Source organism: Lonchura striata, chromosome 5 (assembly GCF_050655825.1).
Source record: "Lonchura striata isolate lonStrDom1 chromosome 5, ASM5065582v1, whole genome shotgun sequence".
NCBI classification, from domain to species: domain Eukaryota; kingdom Metazoa; phylum Chordata; class Aves; order Passeriformes; family Estrildidae; genus Lonchura; species Lonchura striata.
This window is the reverse complement of record NC_140707.1, coordinates 36,103,399-36,122,907: the sequence shown is the minus strand read 5'-3', so window position 1 is coordinate 36,122,907 and position 19,509 is coordinate 36,103,399. Positions and strand designations below refer to the sequence as shown.

General features: G+C 38.4%; 1 protein-coding gene across 2 annotated transcripts; it reads right to left on the bottom strand.

Annotated features, from left to right (window-relative positions):
• Positions 1-17: 17 nt before the first annotated feature.
• Positions 18-18,469, bottom strand: LOC110472151 (astacin-like metalloendopeptidase). 2 transcript variants are annotated; one of them, XM_085581855.1, is made up of 11 exons: positions 15,282-18,437; positions 15,096-15,120; positions 14,055-14,192; positions 12,640-12,757; positions 11,902-12,080; positions 8,225-8,306; positions 7,188-7,315; positions 5,362-5,477; positions 4,732-4,957; positions 3,510-3,628; positions 18-2,931 (listed from the first exon to the last, which is right to left on the bottom strand). In XM_085581855.1, the coding sequence occupies exons 1-11, from the start codon at positions 15,459-15,461 to the stop codon at positions 2,701-2,703; spliced, it is 1,542 nt and encodes a 513-aa protein (XP_085437981.1). In that variant the 5' UTR covers positions 15,462-18,437; the 3' UTR covers positions 18-2,700. The 2 variants fall into 2 exon arrangements, with proteins under 2 accessions (XP_085437981.1, XP_085437980.1); XM_085581854.1 differs by lacking the exon at positions 18-2,931 and having other exon boundaries at positions 3,494-4,957; positions 15,282-18,469.
• Between the last annotated feature and the right edge of the window lie 1,040 nt (positions 18,470-19,509).

Here is a 19,509-nt window from a genome sequence, read left to right as displayed (position 1 = left end):
TGGGGAGACCTTATTGCAGCCCCCCTTATAGGGGGCTTATATGAGATGGGAATAAGAATTTTAGTAGGGCCTGTTGTGACAGGACAAGGGACAATGGTTTTGAACTAAAGTAGGGTTGATTTAGACTAGCTATAAGGAAAAAAGTTTTTATGTGTGGGTGGTGAGACACTGCAACAGGTTGCCCAGGGAGGTGGTGGATGCCCCATCTCTGGAAACATTCAAGGTCAGGTGGGATGGGGCTCTGAGCAACTTGGTCTAGTTGAAGATGATTGCTTATTGCAGGGTTTTGGACTAGGTGACCTTTTTGTGTCCCTTTCAACCCAAACTATTCTATTATTCAATAACCAGGGTTGTAGTCATGCAAGCAAGTGTCATCTCAACCACAGTTATTTGTTTATGTAAGGGAAATGTATTTTAAATTAAAAACAAAAATAGACCTATGAGTAGTACATTTTTGTGTGCTTCTGTAATGCTTTATTCCAGGCTGTTTTTCTCCTGCAGCAATAATTGACAAATCTCTATTCTGGTTCTTACAGCCTACAAAAGCATAGCACTCAAAGGCTCTGATTCGCCTCCCAGGCAGGAACCAGGACAGTCTCAAAGCAGGTAAAAAATGAATACATGGACACAAACACTCTTACTTCTTCCACACACACAAGCCTATGGAAGTGCTTCTCTCTTTAGAAACATCTGGTTTTGTATGCAATTAAGGTAATACCTGTTTGTGTCATGAGTTATGTACATCTCTGGGAATGTATATATTCCTCACTGCTAGATACCTCTGTGTTTTATGGTTAAATACTTACATTTTAGATTTAAATAGTGTGTTAAGTGACTGCTGAACTTTAATATTAGAACTTCTGAAAATCCTCCTATTGTACTATTTGAGTCCTAAACTTTTGACTATACTGTCCCTTGTGTCTACTAGCTGATTACTCTTCCTTCATATAGTTCAGAATATGAGTGTATTTATACATGGGCAATGTTCTACTTAAAACCATATTTCTAGTGCAAGACCAGTATTCCTGTATGTGGTATATTGCTTTTGCTCTTTTACCAAGTATGAGTAAACATCTAAAACATTGCACATCTGTAGAGCTCCACATCAGATTGAGGGGAGGCAATCTAAAGTAATACTCAAGTACAAAGCTTTTCAGCACTGTCTGTTTAAAACAGGGACCCGTTCAACTTTGTTATATAATGAGAGTTGTCATGGGGTTGTTACTTTTGCACCTCCATCAAAGTCCTCAGATTCAAGGAGAAGAATTAGCATTTTTGCAGTCTGAAGCTGAGCTTAAAAATAGAAGTAGATTTTAATTTTCTGACATACTGATGAAATGGTTACATTCTCCAAAATTATGCCAATCTAAATTGTGAGCCAAATTAAATGAAGGAATGCTTTTTATAGCCGGAAGATTTGAGCTTTTAAGAAATACAAATATTTGTTGCCTGCTGTGCTTGCACTTTCCCACCATGATGCAAGAAAGCTCTAAACCCTGACATCCACAACTTATCAATTATCATTCTTCTGTGGGTGAAAATTAACCAGTGCCTAAAAAGCAAAACATTACAGATCTTAAACCCATCCCCCCTGCTGCTACAAAGTCATCATAATTAAAAATTGTTTTGGTTGCACCAGGAAAGCAAATTGGCAATTTCTATGTGCTCTTCTTCGCGAAGACATAATTTCAGCAAAATCTTTTATTATTCATTATGGGTTTGCATCTCCCAGTTTGGCATTAGTATTTAATTCTGAATACATCAAGTCAAGGCAAAGTGTTAGGTGTTTACAATGGTAATTTCTTTCTCCACTCCAGCTATCTCTTTAGAGGAGGAGGATTTCTCTCTACAGACAAGGTACTTCACACCTAAAATGCTCACCAAAGAGAACATTCAATGGTCTTTGCATTAGGTCTTCAGTCCTCAACACATTTTTAAAAACTATTTTGGAGACACCTTATGGGCAACTTCAATACCTGACTCAGGCCGCGGCAGGTGCTTCATTCCATTCCCTCTCCCTCACTGCTTGTTTCTGCCACTCTTAACTTTAGTTTCTTTAGTTAAATTTGTTCCCTGACCTGGTTCATCTCACAGAGGAATAGTGCAAATCTTTAAGGTGAGGTACTCTATTTCATGTTGTTCTAAGACACCACTTGTTCTGTATCAAGTGGTGATTTCCAGGCTAAGCTCTGGTGTTAGTATGAACTGTGTAAGTGATCTTGGCTTCAACATGTAAATAATGTGTCTGAAGATTTTTCTGTATGCATGCTGGAATGCACATCTAGGTTGGGTAATAGCATTTGCCAGAATACAGGTTAAAGTTGCTACACAGTCATGTTCTGAATTTTTTTATGGGCACTATAAACTATAAAGTTTCTACCACTAGAAGTTCTTCAAAATCTGCTAACATAGTTTCAGCTCTGCTGTTGTGTTTGGCTGTGCAACACCAACAATAAGAATACTATAACAAAAATCATATCGTCTCAGACAGAAGCATCTAGTGGGCAGGAGCATTTCTGTCCTTGATTCGCCATGAAGTTACACCACTGTAGATGTAAGACTAAGAGGTCAAACTTCATGCTTATTAAAGGTATCAGTGTACATATTTTTTTTCTGAAATTGGTGGCACCTTCACTTTTACCTGTGGCTAGCTGGACTCTTTACTCTCATTCTGTTTTTCAAACCCCGTCTGTATTATACTTACCTAGCAAATGTATAACTCATCACAAATCCAGGCAACTCCCACACTAAATCACTGTGGAATTCAACCAGCACAAAGTTCCCAGTGGAAGTAAAGTCTGCAACTTTCTCTGTCCCACAATAAGGGCCAACTGCAGGTGACATAGGGTGGCTTCCATCATGTATGAGTAAGTAGTCAAAGATGCATCTGTCACTATATTCCAGCTCAAAGGACAACATTTTGAGAGATATCTGGAGAAAATACAACCAAAACATTTTGTTTCCAGGTTGCAGCCTTTTATCTTACCAATTTTTTAACAACAACACTACTCTAAACTCAACACAACAATACTCTAAACTCATTGTGTGCAGGCACCATTTTTTTATTCTGTGTGTGCACCACATCCTGATTCCATATGGCAATGCAAATTAGTAGCAAATTATTTGCTTAATTCATCAGTATTTGGTTTGGAAGGAGAGGCAAGGGACAAGATTGATCTTCTATGCTTCACATTTTTTCCTCTAGGGAAATATAAAAACAGCACCTGGGTGATGTTTCAGTTTTCTAGTGGGAGCTCTTACCTAGGGATTATTTTGAACAAAGCCTTGAGATACAGGACAGGCTAGATTCATGAGTTCACTTGAACGTGTAAAAGTTTTCCCTTGCTGAGCACCTCAAATACCAAGTCCAGCATAAATTCTTAAAATTAATTTTTACTGTGAGAATATCTGTTGAAAACATGACATAACAGCTCTTATTCTTCAAGGGAAACAGATGTTTCATCAGAGAACAGTGATGAAACCCACTAATGAATTCATCTATGCCTTACCTTGTATCCTGCTGGAGAAGTGATGACCCAGAAACATGCCCGGTTTTTGGGGTATTTTTTGGGGTAGTTTGGAGAGGTGATGACTCCCTTTGAATCTCTGAAAGTGGCTCCACAGTTCACTGAGGAGTAAAGGAGAAAACCAGATATATTAACAAGAGTGTTTTGTCAGTAGAAATGAGCTTGCTTACACCCTATTGTACTATTTCTTGAAACCAAAAAAAAAAATGTGCTACCATGCAAATCTACTGCTGAAGTACTTTATTTCTTCACTTAGTATTTGTATCAGCAGCTGTAGTGAAGGAACTAGAAACATCTGATAAATAGTCTTTGGAGGACAGGGAACATCTGCATCTAAAGCTGTATCTGACTTTCCAATCAACTGTTACCATATTAGCATAGCATTCTGTTGGCACTGACTGCCCTTCAGAAAAAAAAGCTCAAGTATTCAAGATTGCATTATCAATCTAGTTTTAGTGCTTTCTAGAAATGATTCCATTGAATAAAGCAAAAAGAGTAAAAAAAGAGTAAAAATAACACTTTTCTAAGACTTCTTCAATTTATGCTCTAAAGAAGCTTGGATTTTCAGTTGAAATAAGGCAACTTTGGGCTACTGCCTTCTTGCTGAATGCATAACACAGAACAACAGAATTTGGTCTGGCAGTCCAGAATGCATTTGTGTTTGCAAAAAAGACACCCCTCACATGATTACAGGAAGCACAGTGTTCTGTGTAAATAACAGAAGCTTTTAATTCAGAAGATGTAAGGTACCAAAGGTCAGTACCTCTGCTTCTGCATAAAATCCCACAAAACCTTGAATAATGTCTTGCCCAGATACTAGCCTTGCATCTCATTGGTTGAGGTATCCTGTTGATTCTGCAGTCTTTGTGTTCTTTGGTTGTACTGCTCCTATTTATTTCAGTCATTGCATTGTTTTTATTTAAAGACATTGTTCTGGAGATATGAAGAAGCCTTACAGAGGCTCTCAGAAGAATGTGAGTGAGACCTTGGGATAATAATATGAGACCCATGTGACATCCCATTTTCTGTCTCCTGTGAACCTTTAGACACATCATTTCCTGGCCTTCTACATTTCCAATTGCCGTGAAAGTGTGAAGAATGACAGCGAAAAGACCTACTCTGTAGTGTTTAGTAAAAGTTTTCAGTTCTTCTGTACAAATACTACCAATGCTCTTCTCCAAGCTTTGTAAAGGAGTGTTCATACCCCTGTTGTAGGAGGCTCTGAATCCTGTGGCTGTAATGCTCTCATCACTTGCAAACTCTACCAGCATTGTGGATCCAGATGCAACTAAGGAGGGCAGTGGACCCTTCCCACAGTACTTGTCCAGCAAGACTGGGGAGTTCTTGCTGTTCCCATTGTAAATTTTTATATAATCAGAAGAACAGTCTGAGGAGCGTTGGAGATCAAAAGCCTCAAACTGCAGGAAAATCTGGAGAAACAAAAATGCACAAGTTGGGTTTGATGTTATACACAAGGAAAGTCTCGAACCTTCATATTCATTTTACTATCCATGTATTATGGAAACCTTACTTTCTATATAAAAAAGAGGACAGAATTTAATCTAGCTGTCCTATTACTGAGATCCCAGAGACTGATGTCTCATTACTGCTTGTCTTTGAAAAGCCATTCTATCTGAACTGGATAAAAATCAAGCTAAATAATCCCTCTAATAGTCTTAGTTCTTACAAAAATTGTTGAGACTTTCATTTACTGCATAACAAAATAAATGTCATGATCCATGAGCTGACTCCCAGGGGTTACTCATGGTAATGAAATAATACTGTGCAGCCTGAATTCTGTGCTTGAAACCTTTTTCTTCCTAATAAAAATTACCTTGCTTCGACGGATGCGGATCAGCCACAGACAGTGGCTATTGTTCGGGTATGGGGATGGGTAATTGATAGAGGAGAACGAGCCTTTGGGTTTAGGCAGCACAGAGCTACAGCAATCTGAAGGGAAGAACCAAACAACATTGAAGAGAATGAAAACTGCACAAAAATATTCCCATAATGCTTGACAAGTCTCTCCAACCATTTGCAGCAGTCAAGCTTGTATAAATTAATTATAATTCTTACAACTGTATTGCTGTTCCTGGTGTAAAAATTATTGAAAACCTGGAAGTGATATAAAGGTAGTCAAAGTACTTGCCTGTTTCAGCTACTAATGGTTTTTTAAAAGACAATAGGGCTTCGTTCACATATATTCGTTTACTAAAAAAAGGCCTGGATCTTTCATGAACTCCCTTAACTTCAACCACAGAAGTACTTTCAATGACAGCAGTACATAAATTTCTATTAGCAACTGTGTGTATTCATAAGTGTATGGAAAAATCAAGTTTGAAAACAAGATTTGTCAAAGTAAAGAGAGGTAATCACTGAGGGAAAAACATAACAGAGAGCACTGAAGTCAACCTACAGATCCAGTGACTGGTATACAAAGTCTGATCTCATCTCTCTTATTTTTCCACATCTTCATTTTTCGCATTTTATGTAACTCCCCAAATTACAAAATATGAATATATGACATCTGTTCATAGTAATTTTTGACATTTTTTCTCTTAATTCCTACTTTTCCTGAGACAACCAGAATTTTTATGTTTTTTTTTTTTAGTTCCTAAGTTTTTTTCTCTTTTTAAAATTTAATGCTTTTCTTCCAAAACATACAGATCTAATTATGAAATTGCATAGTAATGGTATTGAAGTATGATTCATCCCAGCCCTACTGTTGAGAATAAATATCACTAAATACTTGTTATCACTATCTTTGAGACCCATAAATTGTAAAGTTGTCTCATCTGCAGTTGTGAATTTGGAAGACCCACTCTCAGCAATGATTTCTGTACCTAATAATCCAACTGAAGGAATGCTGATTCCTTCTAAATTCTAATTATTTAACTAAGTTCTAACGTAAGAGTAGAATTTAGTGCACTAATATTTAGGTCTCGTTAATGCTTCTTGCTGTTTTGGTGGAAACTAATTGAATAACATCTCAGAAAAGTCAAATACCATATAAATCAATTAGCCTTTGTCCTGGGAGTTAAAGCAAAACCTGTGCAGTGCAGGAGCATGATGTTATACCTATTTTGTGCATCTTGGCTGAAGAGTTCCTGTTTACAGAGGAATGTTAAGTATTTCTAGACTTCAAGATACCACAGGGATGAGTTGAGAAACAGATGTGGCAAGAAAGTAGGTATCTATACAAAATGCCTATGGTTTTCTCCTGCAAGGGGTTCTGATCAGGCTGAATGGCACCCATGCTTACAGCCCTTCAGACATTTTGTAATTAAGAGAAATCACAAATCTGGCACTACTGATGCATGTGACTCTAAGCTCACAGCTGAGGAGAGCTTACATGCTTTGCTACCTTCAGAGCTTTCCTGAAATGAGAATTTGACAGAGGTAGCAACCATAAGTTCTCTGGTGGATTTACTTATCTCAAAGAGCAGGGATTAGGTAAGGATAACTCAAAATGAGAGTGAATTATTGAAAGTAAATTGTCCTTTCCAAGAAGGCAGCAGTTTGGCACAGGGACAGTTCTGTTTCTTGTTGTAGGGTGAAAGAGATGTAGTGAAGGGACTGTGGGCTGCATTCCTTTGGGGGATTCTGTCAGTGCCTACAGACATCAGCTGTATTCATATGCCTTCTATCTACAGCACTTACTGCACTTGTAGAGCTTGTTGATTTTAGCTACATCCAAGTTACTCAGCCCTTCTCTCTGCCCAATAGGTATAGAGGGGTCAGGAACTGGTACAATAGTTGGTTTTCCAGGTGTGCTGGAGAAATCATACCTGTAGAAATAAGGAAATCACATTTCTAAATTGCTTTTCATAGACAGGGAAGTTCTCTAATTGCATTATAATTTCTCATGTACCATGTAAACAGAATTTTAATGGAAATGGACAAGAAGCTTCTCAGAGACCTAGCAGCCTTCCCTGAAGAGGACCAGCATGACAGATGTTTGGTGTTCAGCAGGTGAAAGCAAGCAAGCAGAAAAAGCTGCTCTGTCCTGAGTGAAAAGGCCACTAATGTCCAGCAAATCCCACCTTCTTGGTTCCTGAGGCAGAGGAGCAGAAATTGTTCTGTTTCAGTTACTAATTGCCTATTTGCTATCTGCAATTTCCTGCCTTCTGCTAGTCTAGTTTTATTTAATGTTGTTTTTTTTTTTTTCAGAAATTGTTACTTGCTTGTGGAAATAAAGGAGAAGGTACATGATACAAGCTTGTACATTATGGACTAAAATGCAGCCTTAGACAGTGTTCCCAGATTAACAGAAGGCAGCCTACAACATCTCAACAATATAAAAAAATTCCATCTTTCTTGACTCTACACTTGAATGTTGCTGTCTATGATCAGCTGTTACTACATTTACGAAATAATTTAAACTTCAGAACTGGTTTAGATCAGTGGTTCAGCAGAATTAGACTTTGGGCCACAGCCCTGTCAAAAGGCCTTTAGCAAGAGGCAAGAATATATTGGAAGAAAGATTGTCCTATGTTTTGCTGCTCTCCATATCAGCCCTTGTTTTCCAGGAATCCTTCTGACAAAGAAAGTGTGCTCACCCTTAATTATGTCCATGCACTCAAATGACCAGCAAAAGTCACTCCCTGCACAGAGCAACTTTTTCCTAGATCTTCTTCCTAGCAGAAGATCTGAAAGCTGTTTGCTCATTTGAAAGGATATTTCCGCAAACAACTTACGCGCCATAGTGCATCACTGAAGAGTAGTCATAGGGAAGGCCCAGGTTTTTGGAATTAACTTTTCCAAAGTTCCCTTGTTCCCCTGTAAGGTGGGAGAGCAGCATTACAATTATTCAGAACAATTATTACTTCTCTAATAGTACACTGCCTGCTGTCATAATCCAGAAAGTAACATAGGATATTAATACGTGTTCTAATGAGATCTCGGATCTATCAAAACCACCAGAGATTTTTGAAATCCATGTGAACCCATTTTTACAGTCTAGTAGGTTTCAGAATATAAAGTTAATCAAGTAAGTTTTGCTATAATCAATTAATACATTCTACTCTTCAAACAAAAATATTCCTCTCTCAATCTTCATTAGTGTGTCTCCAAATACATTTCAGTGCCATTATCTTGAATACTATAAGCATCCAACCTATGTCCCCAAAGCTGTATCTGTACCTTGAGAGGGAAATCTGTCTGACCACCTAGATGAAAAATTAGGAGCTATGCATGGGTGATGTCATGCTGAGCCCTAATGCCACAAAAGAAAGGAACATATTTTCCCTGCTACTTGTCCCAGAGCCCATGCTAGCAGACATGTTCAGGCTTTGTCTCTGATCAAACCCATCAGCAATGACTAGAGTGAAGTGATATGATTCACATGAAGCAGAAAAAAAAATTCTGTCAGAACAGCTGCTGAGCATCTCATCACTTTTCATCAGCCTTAAAAAGCCAATATGAGATAAGGTGTTACACTGATACAGGGCTGGGGCCCAGGGACAGAGACTGGATTTCATATCACCTAGCTTTATTTCTTCAAGTTAGGCACTGAAGCTATTCCTCAAGGCTTCTAGGATAGTCAGAGGAGAGGGAAAGAAAGAGAGACACAGTTGGAGGGAGTTTCATGTGAAGAAGGCACTTATTTTTCTCACTGACTGGAGATCATGAGTATGAATTACGTGCTAGGTCTCTTCTCCATGGTGAGACAGGCAAATGAGCACTGTCAGAGCAGGGAGCTGAATGCAGCCAGCCTGGCATTAAGACTAAAGCCCTAGCCACTGAGCACTCCTTTCCAGTTCTGTACCTTCATTATTATAACTACAAATGTGGTTTGTAAACCACAGACCATCTGGACAAGAGTTCAGAGTTGGACATTCTTGAGATCTACACAACTCAGCTGGTAGGCTTCCAACCAGAGCAAATCTCAGCCTGTAATGTCCTTCAGCAGTGGTCCTGGGCTGAGGGCTAAGAGATGCAAAAGGAAGATTTGAAATCCCAACTAATAGAAAATTTGGAAATAAACATGAATTTAGAGCTTTTCTTAGCTGTAAAACTCAGTTAAGGCTTAAACTGTTTCTCAACAGCATTGGCCTCCCTGACTGTGTTTTAATTTCAGTCCTTATCTGTATACCAACTTCAGAAAGAGTTATCATAAGGTGTGCAGCTTTTTTTGAGGTGATGAACAGAGAACACAGTTCAAACATGGTGAAACACTGAAGCATATGGCTACTGTTTGGCACAGAAGTGCTTTGCTGAATTAGTTTGCTAGATAAAGAAAAAGTGACAGCATCCTAGCTGGACTGAGGTGCTGCCAGCAAACTACTACCTACCTCATCACATGCCAAAGAGATCTGGCTGTCTAGACCTGCACATGTTTGGAGCTTACCCCATCTTTTCCACTCTCAAAAAAAGGAAAAAAAATATCTACCCCTGCCAGAATGTAAGTGCAGTGACTCAGAAGAGCTGAAAAGCAAACTATGGCTGAAGAGTCTGAATATATTTTTTTTCCCAAAAATGTAGGAAAAACAAGCTGAGTTTCAAGTAGCTAAGTGGACAGCAACCAATCGGGCTGCATTTTGTCAAAACAAAGAACTAGGATGTCTTCCAAGGTAAATTGCTGGATAAAAACAAACCCCAGAAAACATTCACAATGTAGAAGTCCTAGCAGGAGAAAAACAGCTTGTGTGAGAGAGCTGAGATGCTGGAAAAGGCCTTAAGGTGTAGTTCTGCACCACCAACGTCAGCAGGAGCTCTGCCATCAGCAGTGTTAACAGCAGCAAGTTGTAACATTACAGTCCTCATGAACGTAACTCTTTCTCCATTTCCTTTTCCCTGCATATCTTTACATTTTCTCCCTACAGTGCTTGAGCTGCACACTCTGCATTCCAACTCCCTTGCCACACCAATCATCTCATTCTCCACCCATGGCAAACACTCAAAACACTGATGATACACCTCATCTCCTTTGGCACACCCTTGTCTTCTTTACCTCTTCCCCCTCATTTATCATTTCATGATACTGTGCCTGAATCAGAGCTTAGTTACATCTGTATCCTTTAGGAATTATGACATCTGAACCTGTGGAGTTCTCTTTGCAAAACTACTGTAAGTCTATGTGTGTTTAGTGTATATAACTTAATGTTTTCAACTTCTCTTTCCTAGCACATCCTTTGCTGACATTTCATGGCACACCCTTGTCGTACAATGGCAAACAACTCACAGCAAAATTACACCTTATCACTGGAGCTGAAACCTCAATAAAGAACAACACAAATGGAATTTACTTAGGATATCATGGGAATAGCTGAAGAAAGTTTGGAGAGCAGCGTGTTAGGAATTTGCAATGAAAACAATCAAGTTCCATCTGGAGAAAGAGATGGATATATTTTTAGCTGTGCATGATATTGCGTAGTTGAGTATCTTATTTGTTGAAGAGATTTAATAGAATTTTGTATTCAGTTGTCTGGCCTCATTTACTATTATTTTCGATAATGAACTAAATAGATTATTGTATTTTTATAATTGTTATGGATTACTCAGCTCTCTAAATAGCTGTCAGACAAGTGACAACCTGCATACTTTCTTCTGGTATTTTCCTTCTATGTACCACTTTCTCCCTTTCCCTTGGATCTCTTGCCATTCTCTCTACCCTTTCCTCCCCAGAGCCTGGAGCTCTTTTATATGGTGAGCCCATGTTCCCAGCACACAGATCATGGCCACGTGCCCAAACAATTCATTCTGCACTCCTTTCCATAAAGAGTATCCACTTGCTTTTCCTCTACAGAATTACCACTCCTGATTGCTTCCTATAGCTCCTAATTTTCATGTGTATATGATCCTGTCCATGAGGAGGATATAATTGCAGTCTTTCCTCTCACATCAAGCCAGGTCCCAGAATTTTGGAAATGCTAATGGCTGCATGTGTTTCCACACTTAGTCCCTTGTTCATATATATTTTTGGATATGTGCCAAGATGCCTACTGGCTGCCTTCCTCTATTTCCATGGCTTTCCTGGGATAGAACTGTTGTGTGATACCCCAACATGATCTTGAATGTCACACATCAACCTCCCTCAGTTAAGGGTCCCATAGTCTCGCCTCCTGGCCAAGTCTTTGCAATGAGATTTTGTAATCCTCATGATCCTGATATCTTGGGGTCTGGGCTCAAGATGGCAATCAAAATAAGAGTATAGAGCTACTTTTAGGCTGCATCTTTCACAGTGCCATAGGTGAAACCACAGAAATTCTCTTAGTACAAACATTGAACAAGAAATTCCATCACACTGAATGTGCTGCTGCTGCTGCTGCAATTCAGCCAACATTAATCATGGTTCTTATTTGCATTGTTGTTCACAGGAGAAAGGTTCTCCTGTAACTGTAAGTATATATTTTCTAAGATTTAGTGGACATACCTGCCACTATGTGTTCCCACATAATCTTGACAAACCTGTCCCGATCACTCCGTGCCTGTTCATGGATAAAACCCAGTGCATGGTTCATTTCATGCTGAATTGCTCCTTTATCCATGCAACCATTTTTCACCAGGCCTACTGCTTGACGTCCTCCAATCTTTCCAAAGTAAGACCAGCAGCTAAGAACAAGCAATCAATAACCAAAAGGATCACATTTAGCAAATACAAATATATAGATGTATTGATTAAGTCACCAAGGTTCTCTAGATATGCAGCCACAGCAGGGGACATGAAAATAGACACTGGCATGAGATATCTACACTTCTGAAAGCTGCCAAATGACGTGGTGGGAAGGAAATGAAATCTTTGTGATGAGGATGGCAAATTTTAAATCAGTAAATTTGCTATATCAAACTAAGGCAAAGCAGTATCAAGTGTTAAGCGAAACCTGAAACAGTTATACTTATTTAAATTTTTACAGCAATTAAGGAAAATTTCTTATTTTGAATTACACCCCATTATCTTTAAATCCACACATATTTATTCCTGCAGCCTATTAGCTGATGTAATTACCACTATATTTAAAGAAAAATGAAAAATTGCACCTTCTCTCTAAATCTTTACTGCTAACATGGAAAAAAAAAAACAACCCAAAGCAATTGCTTTATCCAAAACAAACCAGAAAAAAATTGAAAATACCTTTTGAGTGCTGCTACTCTCAGGAGACAAGGAGCTTACCTCTGCCCTCGTTCAACATAAACATAGTCTGTTTCTGTAGTGCGATTTACAAATTGCACACAGGTCAGCGTAGAGATCTCTTGCAAAGCATCAGCAATCCAAGACCTCTCTGCTATTGCTAGAAAGAGAAGGGAGAAGGAGAAATCTTTTGTGGTTAATCAAAAACCAAGGTGCATTGATGGGGTGCATTCCTTAAAAACTTCACAGCACTCATTAGCTCTTTATCATACAAGTATAATAAAAAAAGGGTACCAAACATTCAGAGGTCTTCAAACTGGTTGGACTTTTATGGGGAAGTATAGCAATTACAGCTATTCCATATGCATATTATTTAGGAGACAGCTGATGGAAAGCAAAAGATTGGCATTGTTCCTTCCACTAGGCAGAACAGACTAAATGAGGCAGTTTCAGATACAAATAGTTGGATTAAAGTATCCCAAATGAGCCAGCTGATTGTAGCTAAGCACCAAAACCCTATTTTGTTTATCAGAAAGGGCAAATGCCTACCACAGCCCCCTTGAAAGCACTTGAGACAGCCAAGGCTCTGAAGATCACAGTGTTTCTATTCAGGTACCAAATAAATATCAGAGTGTTTATCTACATTTTGGCCTAATTTGACTTCCTCAGTTATGAATCATCTGCCACTGATGTGTATCTCCATTTCCTAATATTTAAACTTTGGAGAGAGGCAGATAGAGGGAATAACCCTCACCTATCCACAAAAGTATATACTGCAGTTCTGGAGGCACATGGGCAGAGAAGCAGCCCAAGAGATTGAGCTTTCCTCCCTTCCTTTCCCTGAGCAACAGGAATCAGGCTCAGGTTGTATTTTACTTCCATGTCATTTACTCTCAAGGAAAGGTCTTTGAAGAAGCATCTGTATGGAATTCACTTCTGCAGCTTTTTGCATAGGACAGAGCTATTGACTGACTAGAGGGAATCAACAAAGGAAAAATATCTCCAATAGCTCCATTTTTGTCTCTACAGGGGTTCTAGTGTGGGAATATTTCTATGAGAGATTTAAAAGAAAATCACACCATTAAAAAACAAGTTACTTGTGGTAATTTAGACAAAAATTAATTCATAATGGGAACGAATTGTGCCTCTTCTAATGTCAATATCAAAGAACATTGATAAATATCAAACTACATTGTAGCTAACAGGAGCAAGCTAATATTTGAAATTACAATTAATTACCTGACTATTGGCCCAAGTAACCACGTATTTTAGTGTGATCTGTTTGGAGTCTTAGCCAAACTTCCATGGGGCTAACATGATAGAGAAAGAGATATATCAATAAATTCTCACTTGTCCAAAGTTTGCTTTTGGTGCATGCCATAGAAACATAAAGTAACAGGGAGTTAGGGACTGGAAAATCAAGGCTAACTTTAGAGCATCCATTTGCATGCACTCACAGAAATCAGAAGAGATGTTAACTGGAACCTTGACCAGTCCATCTTGTGACTTGGGCCACAAACAACTCTCACAGTTAATTGCACTGCGTCGCCCTCTTCTCAAGAGGATGTCTCCTTCATACACAGTTATTTCACTACCTGGCAGGTGCAGAAAGTAAAGAACATACAAGGCACTGAAAAGGCAAATACATGTACAGAAAGGGAGATGAGGTACACTAACCAAGATTTTGCAGCTTTCAAAATTTCTTTCACTGAAGTTCATTTCCTAATAATGTGAAGAAAGATTAGTATGCTGAGACTGGTTAGGTATGCCTTGCTTCCTGGATAGAAAAGTTTAGTATAAATATAAATGCCATAGTGCAGCTGTAATCAAAGATGTGACTAAATAAACTTTAGCTTAAGAAGCTTTGGGAGCGTTCAGAGGGGACTGCTGTTATAAGTCATTGTTTTCTTCATTAGAGCTTGTGAAGTTAAAGAAAAATCATAACTGACCTCTGTAAAAATAGGATTAATAATACAAAATAAATTAATATTTTTATCATGCATATTGAATGTATGCAAGCTATTAATGACCAAATTAACTGTGAATTTGTCATAAGACATTGAACTTGCTTCTCCATTCTGACTCTAAAATACTGGGAATACATTTCTCACAGACAAAAGCTATCTGTTATTAGGCAAAAAAATTACAGAAGTCTTGGGTATAGCAGACAGAAAAGTACCATACATCACATAAGATAGAAAACAAAGTGAAAAATACCCTGATTTGCTAGGGCTACATATGGAAAAAAACATTTTTATGTAGCAATTGTTCAATAATTCTTCATAATTTTTTTATCACAGCAGCATAAAAAATCACAATGAATGCGACTTTAAAACACATTTGAATTCTGTGAATTTCCTTCCACTGATGGCGAGAAAAAAAAAAAAACCCAAAACATTTTCAAAGAGAAAAATATACCAAATCATGGTATTGAAGTATACAGATACAGCTCCACCAAAACCTGTAGTTATTTATATAACAATTACAATCAAACTCACCTAAGTCATTCTTTCTTGTAGCTATCTGGAAAAAAAATAATACATATATTTTAGTACATGCTCATCTCCATAACAGAAAACTTCTATCACGTAGATTCGCAGCAGTAAGAGTTTCTAATTAATTTTAAGATAGAGCAACTCAGCAGCAGCAATGTAAATTCTCAACATCTCAGAGCAGGGACACACCTGGACGGGTTTACTGAGTGCAAAGCTACAGAGAAATGCTAAATGAGTTGGCAGAAGAAAGTACTTCATCTTCAAATTTCCAAGGTGAACTTCTCTGCTCTGCAGCTCAGTTCTCAAAATTGTGGTTAGTTTACTTGGGGCAAGTTTTATGGGAAAGCTGCTGCTGTTGTTAACAAGCATAACAAAATTAGATAACAAGCAGTATTTTCACAAAACAAACAAGCTGCAGGACCTCTCAAGAGAATTTCCAGGCTCTCATTTCTTATTTATCTTTAGAAAACAGAGGAAGTGGAGCAATAGGAAAGAAAATTCAGTAACCTTTAAGTGACTCATCTTTAATTCTAAGAAGAAGCCATGAGCTGCTGCAGGTCCCCTCACTGCTGACCAAGGGACAGGATATCCGGCTGCAGTCTGTTTACAGCCAAACTCCATCTCAAGGAACTCCTTGATCCATCCACATTGACTACCTGCAATAGTAACTCCTCAGCTTGCTGCCAGGAGACACCCTGCTCTGCAGAGCCCATCTACCTGCCTGTCCCCTCTGTGCACAGCTCCCAGCCAAGCATTCCTGCCCAGGAGCACTCAAAATCTGTTGGAGTCGGAGATGAATCTGATAGTTGACAGAAATTGTTTTTTCAACATGGTATCTTGCAATATAATCATTGCTGACAGAAATGTTGTGTCTTTCTGCAAGTCTGCAAGTACATAAAACCACCAGGTCACAGAGTTTTGGCTTCCCTGCCTCTGGGAAGCCCTTCTTTCTTTGAAGTCCATGAATAGAAACAAGACTAGAAAAGCAGGCTGAATCCTAGAAAACTCACACTGAATAAGAGTAAGGCAAAGAATTAGAATATTCATGCTAAAGCCACACGAACATCACTATAGGAAGGTAGATCCTGTTTTCTTTTCCCAGCTTCAGTCCCTGCACAAATACTGAGGAGCTGTAGAAAATGGTAAAGATTTCCTGTATCAGATCTTTAAGAAACAAGCAAGAAAACTTTTGACAATTTCTACAAAGACAGGAACCTATGTGGTTCACAGCAAATCAAGATGGCAAGTGCCTTTCCAGAGAGATATGTGGGCTGGTCCTTTGTTTTTAAGGAGTACTTTGCTAGGAAAATTTTGGCTGATATTATGTAAAGCTTTGCTACAAGTATTTTAATTTTACCCTACTAATAGTTTGCTCCTCAACTTTCTAAAACAGTCCACATTTCTGTGACTTCCACAATTTATCTGCATTTATCATTTCCATGTTGAAATATAATGAGGTGCAGATAAAAAGGGCCCTTTTTTCTTTGGCTGATCAGAGAATGAAGTTCAAAAGTCCTCATTAGTTTGTTGTATCATTGACCAGAGGCTCTGCAGTACAGTTCCAAGCAATCTCTGTGTGTATTCAAGATCAGGCTCAAAAGAGAGACAGAAGGAGTCACAGGAGCTTATTTCTGCTGGTACACATCACAAAATGAGACAAAAGAGGAGAGAGCAGAAGTTATTAGGCAATAAAAGCAAGGGAACAAGACCAGATCACTGTGGAGAGCCTGCAGCTGGGTCACTCCAGGTGTGCAGCAGGCAGGGATGGGAGGGCTCTTTGAAGTTCTGCCATACAGTTTTGCATATTCATTCCATGGGAAAAAAAAACCAAACAAAACCAACCAAACTCAAATCAAGAGATTTATCCCATGGTTTAATTAGTTTTCCTGACTGCCAGAAACAACTGAGTATTTTTCAAGGCTAATTTATAGACCAAAGTCTTGTATCACCTGATAACACATTATCAGGAGTTGTCTCATAGATGCAGATTTCCTTTTTGATGCTGCTTGTCTACATTACCTGCTTTGATATTCTACCAGAATACTCTTCAGGTCTTGGTTTCATTATCTATCCAAATAATTTGACTACATAACTCTAACTTGCTTTACTTCTCCCATATGCCTTTTCTTATATTGCATTTGAGAGTTCTAATTCTTAGCCACACTGTCCTTGCTCTGCCACATATTTTATCACTACTATCTGTTAGAAATTTTAATATTATGTTTATCACATTTTTGGGGATGCTTACTTAGTTTCACCTTTATTCCACGATAGAGAATGGTTTTGCAGTTTACAGTCAATACAGATATTGCAAGGTGCTTTAACCATGCAATCCAAATTGTTCTTGGAAAAGCATTAAATGACAAAGTTAGAAAAAACAAACACCTGAAGGTGTTTAAGTAGAAGGTTTTTCCCTAGTTCTGTATCAGTAACAGGTATCATCACAAGCATTAAGTATAGTATGTCCCATGTTTTTTCCATAATGAGAAAGTACAGAGGCATTTTCCCTGGCTATAGTATCAGAGTGAATTAACCTATGAAGGGTTCCCTTCCTGGGAAGGGAAACAAAATTCAGGAGGGTGAATGGCCATGTGATTGTCTAAGCATCCAGTGGAATATCACATTAAAGCTCAGTTCCTCAGCTATTCACTCAAAGGTTATGCAGACAATTTCTAGTGAACAGTTGGCATAACTCAACTGTGTGTTCACCTTAGGAAGCTTATTACCTCTGAGGTGGAATCACAGATATCTCTACATGTTTAAAGAGGCCAACTGTCCTTATTACATTAAAAATCCCAATTTTAAAAATAACAATTATAGAAAGTATTGCACTTATTACATGACAATTCTTTTTAAGGCTGTTTTGAGCAATTCTGCATTTAGCAAGAAGTCAGATTCTGAGGAAGAGCATTTTAAAATGACTTTGTAGCCATTAAATGAAGTTATTATACTACACTATAACAGGCTGGAAATAATTAAACAATAAAAACACACAAAAATTCCTTTGTGTTTAAAATTATAATATTTTAGAGTTAGCTGCTTACAGATATTGTGTCTTTCAGGATGCTAGGATTAGTGAAAGCATGCAATTCATGCCTCATTAACTGATTGAGAGAAGAAAATGAGCTTTCCTGCTTTTGAGTTGTCAGTCAGTTAATCAGTTTAGAATAATTAAATCACTGACCTTGATCAAGTGCAAAATAGTTTTGGCTTTTGCAGAAAAGGTCAAAATCACAAAAATAAGATTTAAATCTGATCCCTGGTCCTTACTTTGTCCCAGTTACCAGGCAGCAAAAGCCAGCCTTTCATAGAAAAGGTTTTGAGCAAAGCATACACTTGATACAAAAAACCTTTGAATGCTAGTTTTAATATAATCAGTCAATTGAGGTGCATGTTACAGCATTTTATTCCACTGCATATATTGACATTCCACATTTCCACATTTTGGGTATGTTTTTATTAAAAAAAAAAAAATTATTCTTTAAAAGAAAAAACTCACCAGTGTCAATACTGAACTATGTTGAAATCAGTTTAAAACCAACATGTTTTAACCAACTCTTTTCCTCCCAGACCTCCTGCAGCAGTGTGATCTCTGCTATTTTACCAACACTTATCCTTTACCTTTCCAGTGCCAGAATGATACCATAATACTAGAAAGGAGAGGTGCAAGTCCAAGGACTTTGCACTGGAGATAACTGCAGGGGTCAGTGAACCTTAACCCCAGATGATGCCTAGAGACAGGAATCAGCTAAAGCATTTACAGCACAGTTGGTTTTCTCTGATTTGCAGTAGTTGTAGGCTGAAGAGAACTTTACTGTATCTTTTGAACTTGATGCATGGGGAAAGTTGGGTTCCTGGTGACAAGCCACAAAAGTTGTTTTCAGTATTTGAGTATTAGGCACCCAAGGACTGAGCCAAGTGGGATTCGCTGGTCTAGAGCTTCCCTGGTTCTGATAAAATCTGGTCTGAAACCAGTGTCCAACAGCAAACATCACACTAAAGCATTGGTTTATGTCCAGACACATAGCAGAAGTCCTGATTTAATGCTGCTCTCTAGTGGTTTGCCATTTGTGCAAGTGGGACACATTTTCAGAAACAATCAGGAATGCCCCATCACCACTCACAGCCTGTTTGCTCCTTTGATCTCTGTCTCAGCAGGGATCACTAACTGCTTCCTGAAGAAAATGCTTACAGGCATGAAGAGTCTGTCCTGTAAACTGTGCTGAGAAGTGATGCATCAATTTTAGCTTGAACCATCTCAAAACTTTGGTTTAGCTTCTGCAGCTTGTGGCTGCAGTACACACATCCTCCAGACACTGACAGATTATACATACAAATTCCACAATGTGTTTCTGAGGTGCTGTGATGGCCTATTAGGAAAATGGACCATTTAACTGCACCATTTCCTCTAAGATTC

Bases quoted from the DNA above. Each gene is read 5' to 3' on its own strand.
- LOC110472151 (XM_085581854.1), bottom strand. From the start codon at position 15,461: ATGCTTGTTAACAACAGCAGCAGCTTTCCCATAAAACTTGCCCCAAGT. The intron at 15,121-15,281 runs GTGTGTCCCTGC...TTTTTTTTCCAG, and splicing joins CACTCAGTAAACCCGTCCAG to ATAGCTACAAGAAAGAATGA. The intron at 4,958-5,361 runs GTAATTTTTATT...TTGTTTCTCCAG, and splicing joins TCCGCATCCGTCGAAGCAAG to ATTTTCCTGCAGTTTGAGGC.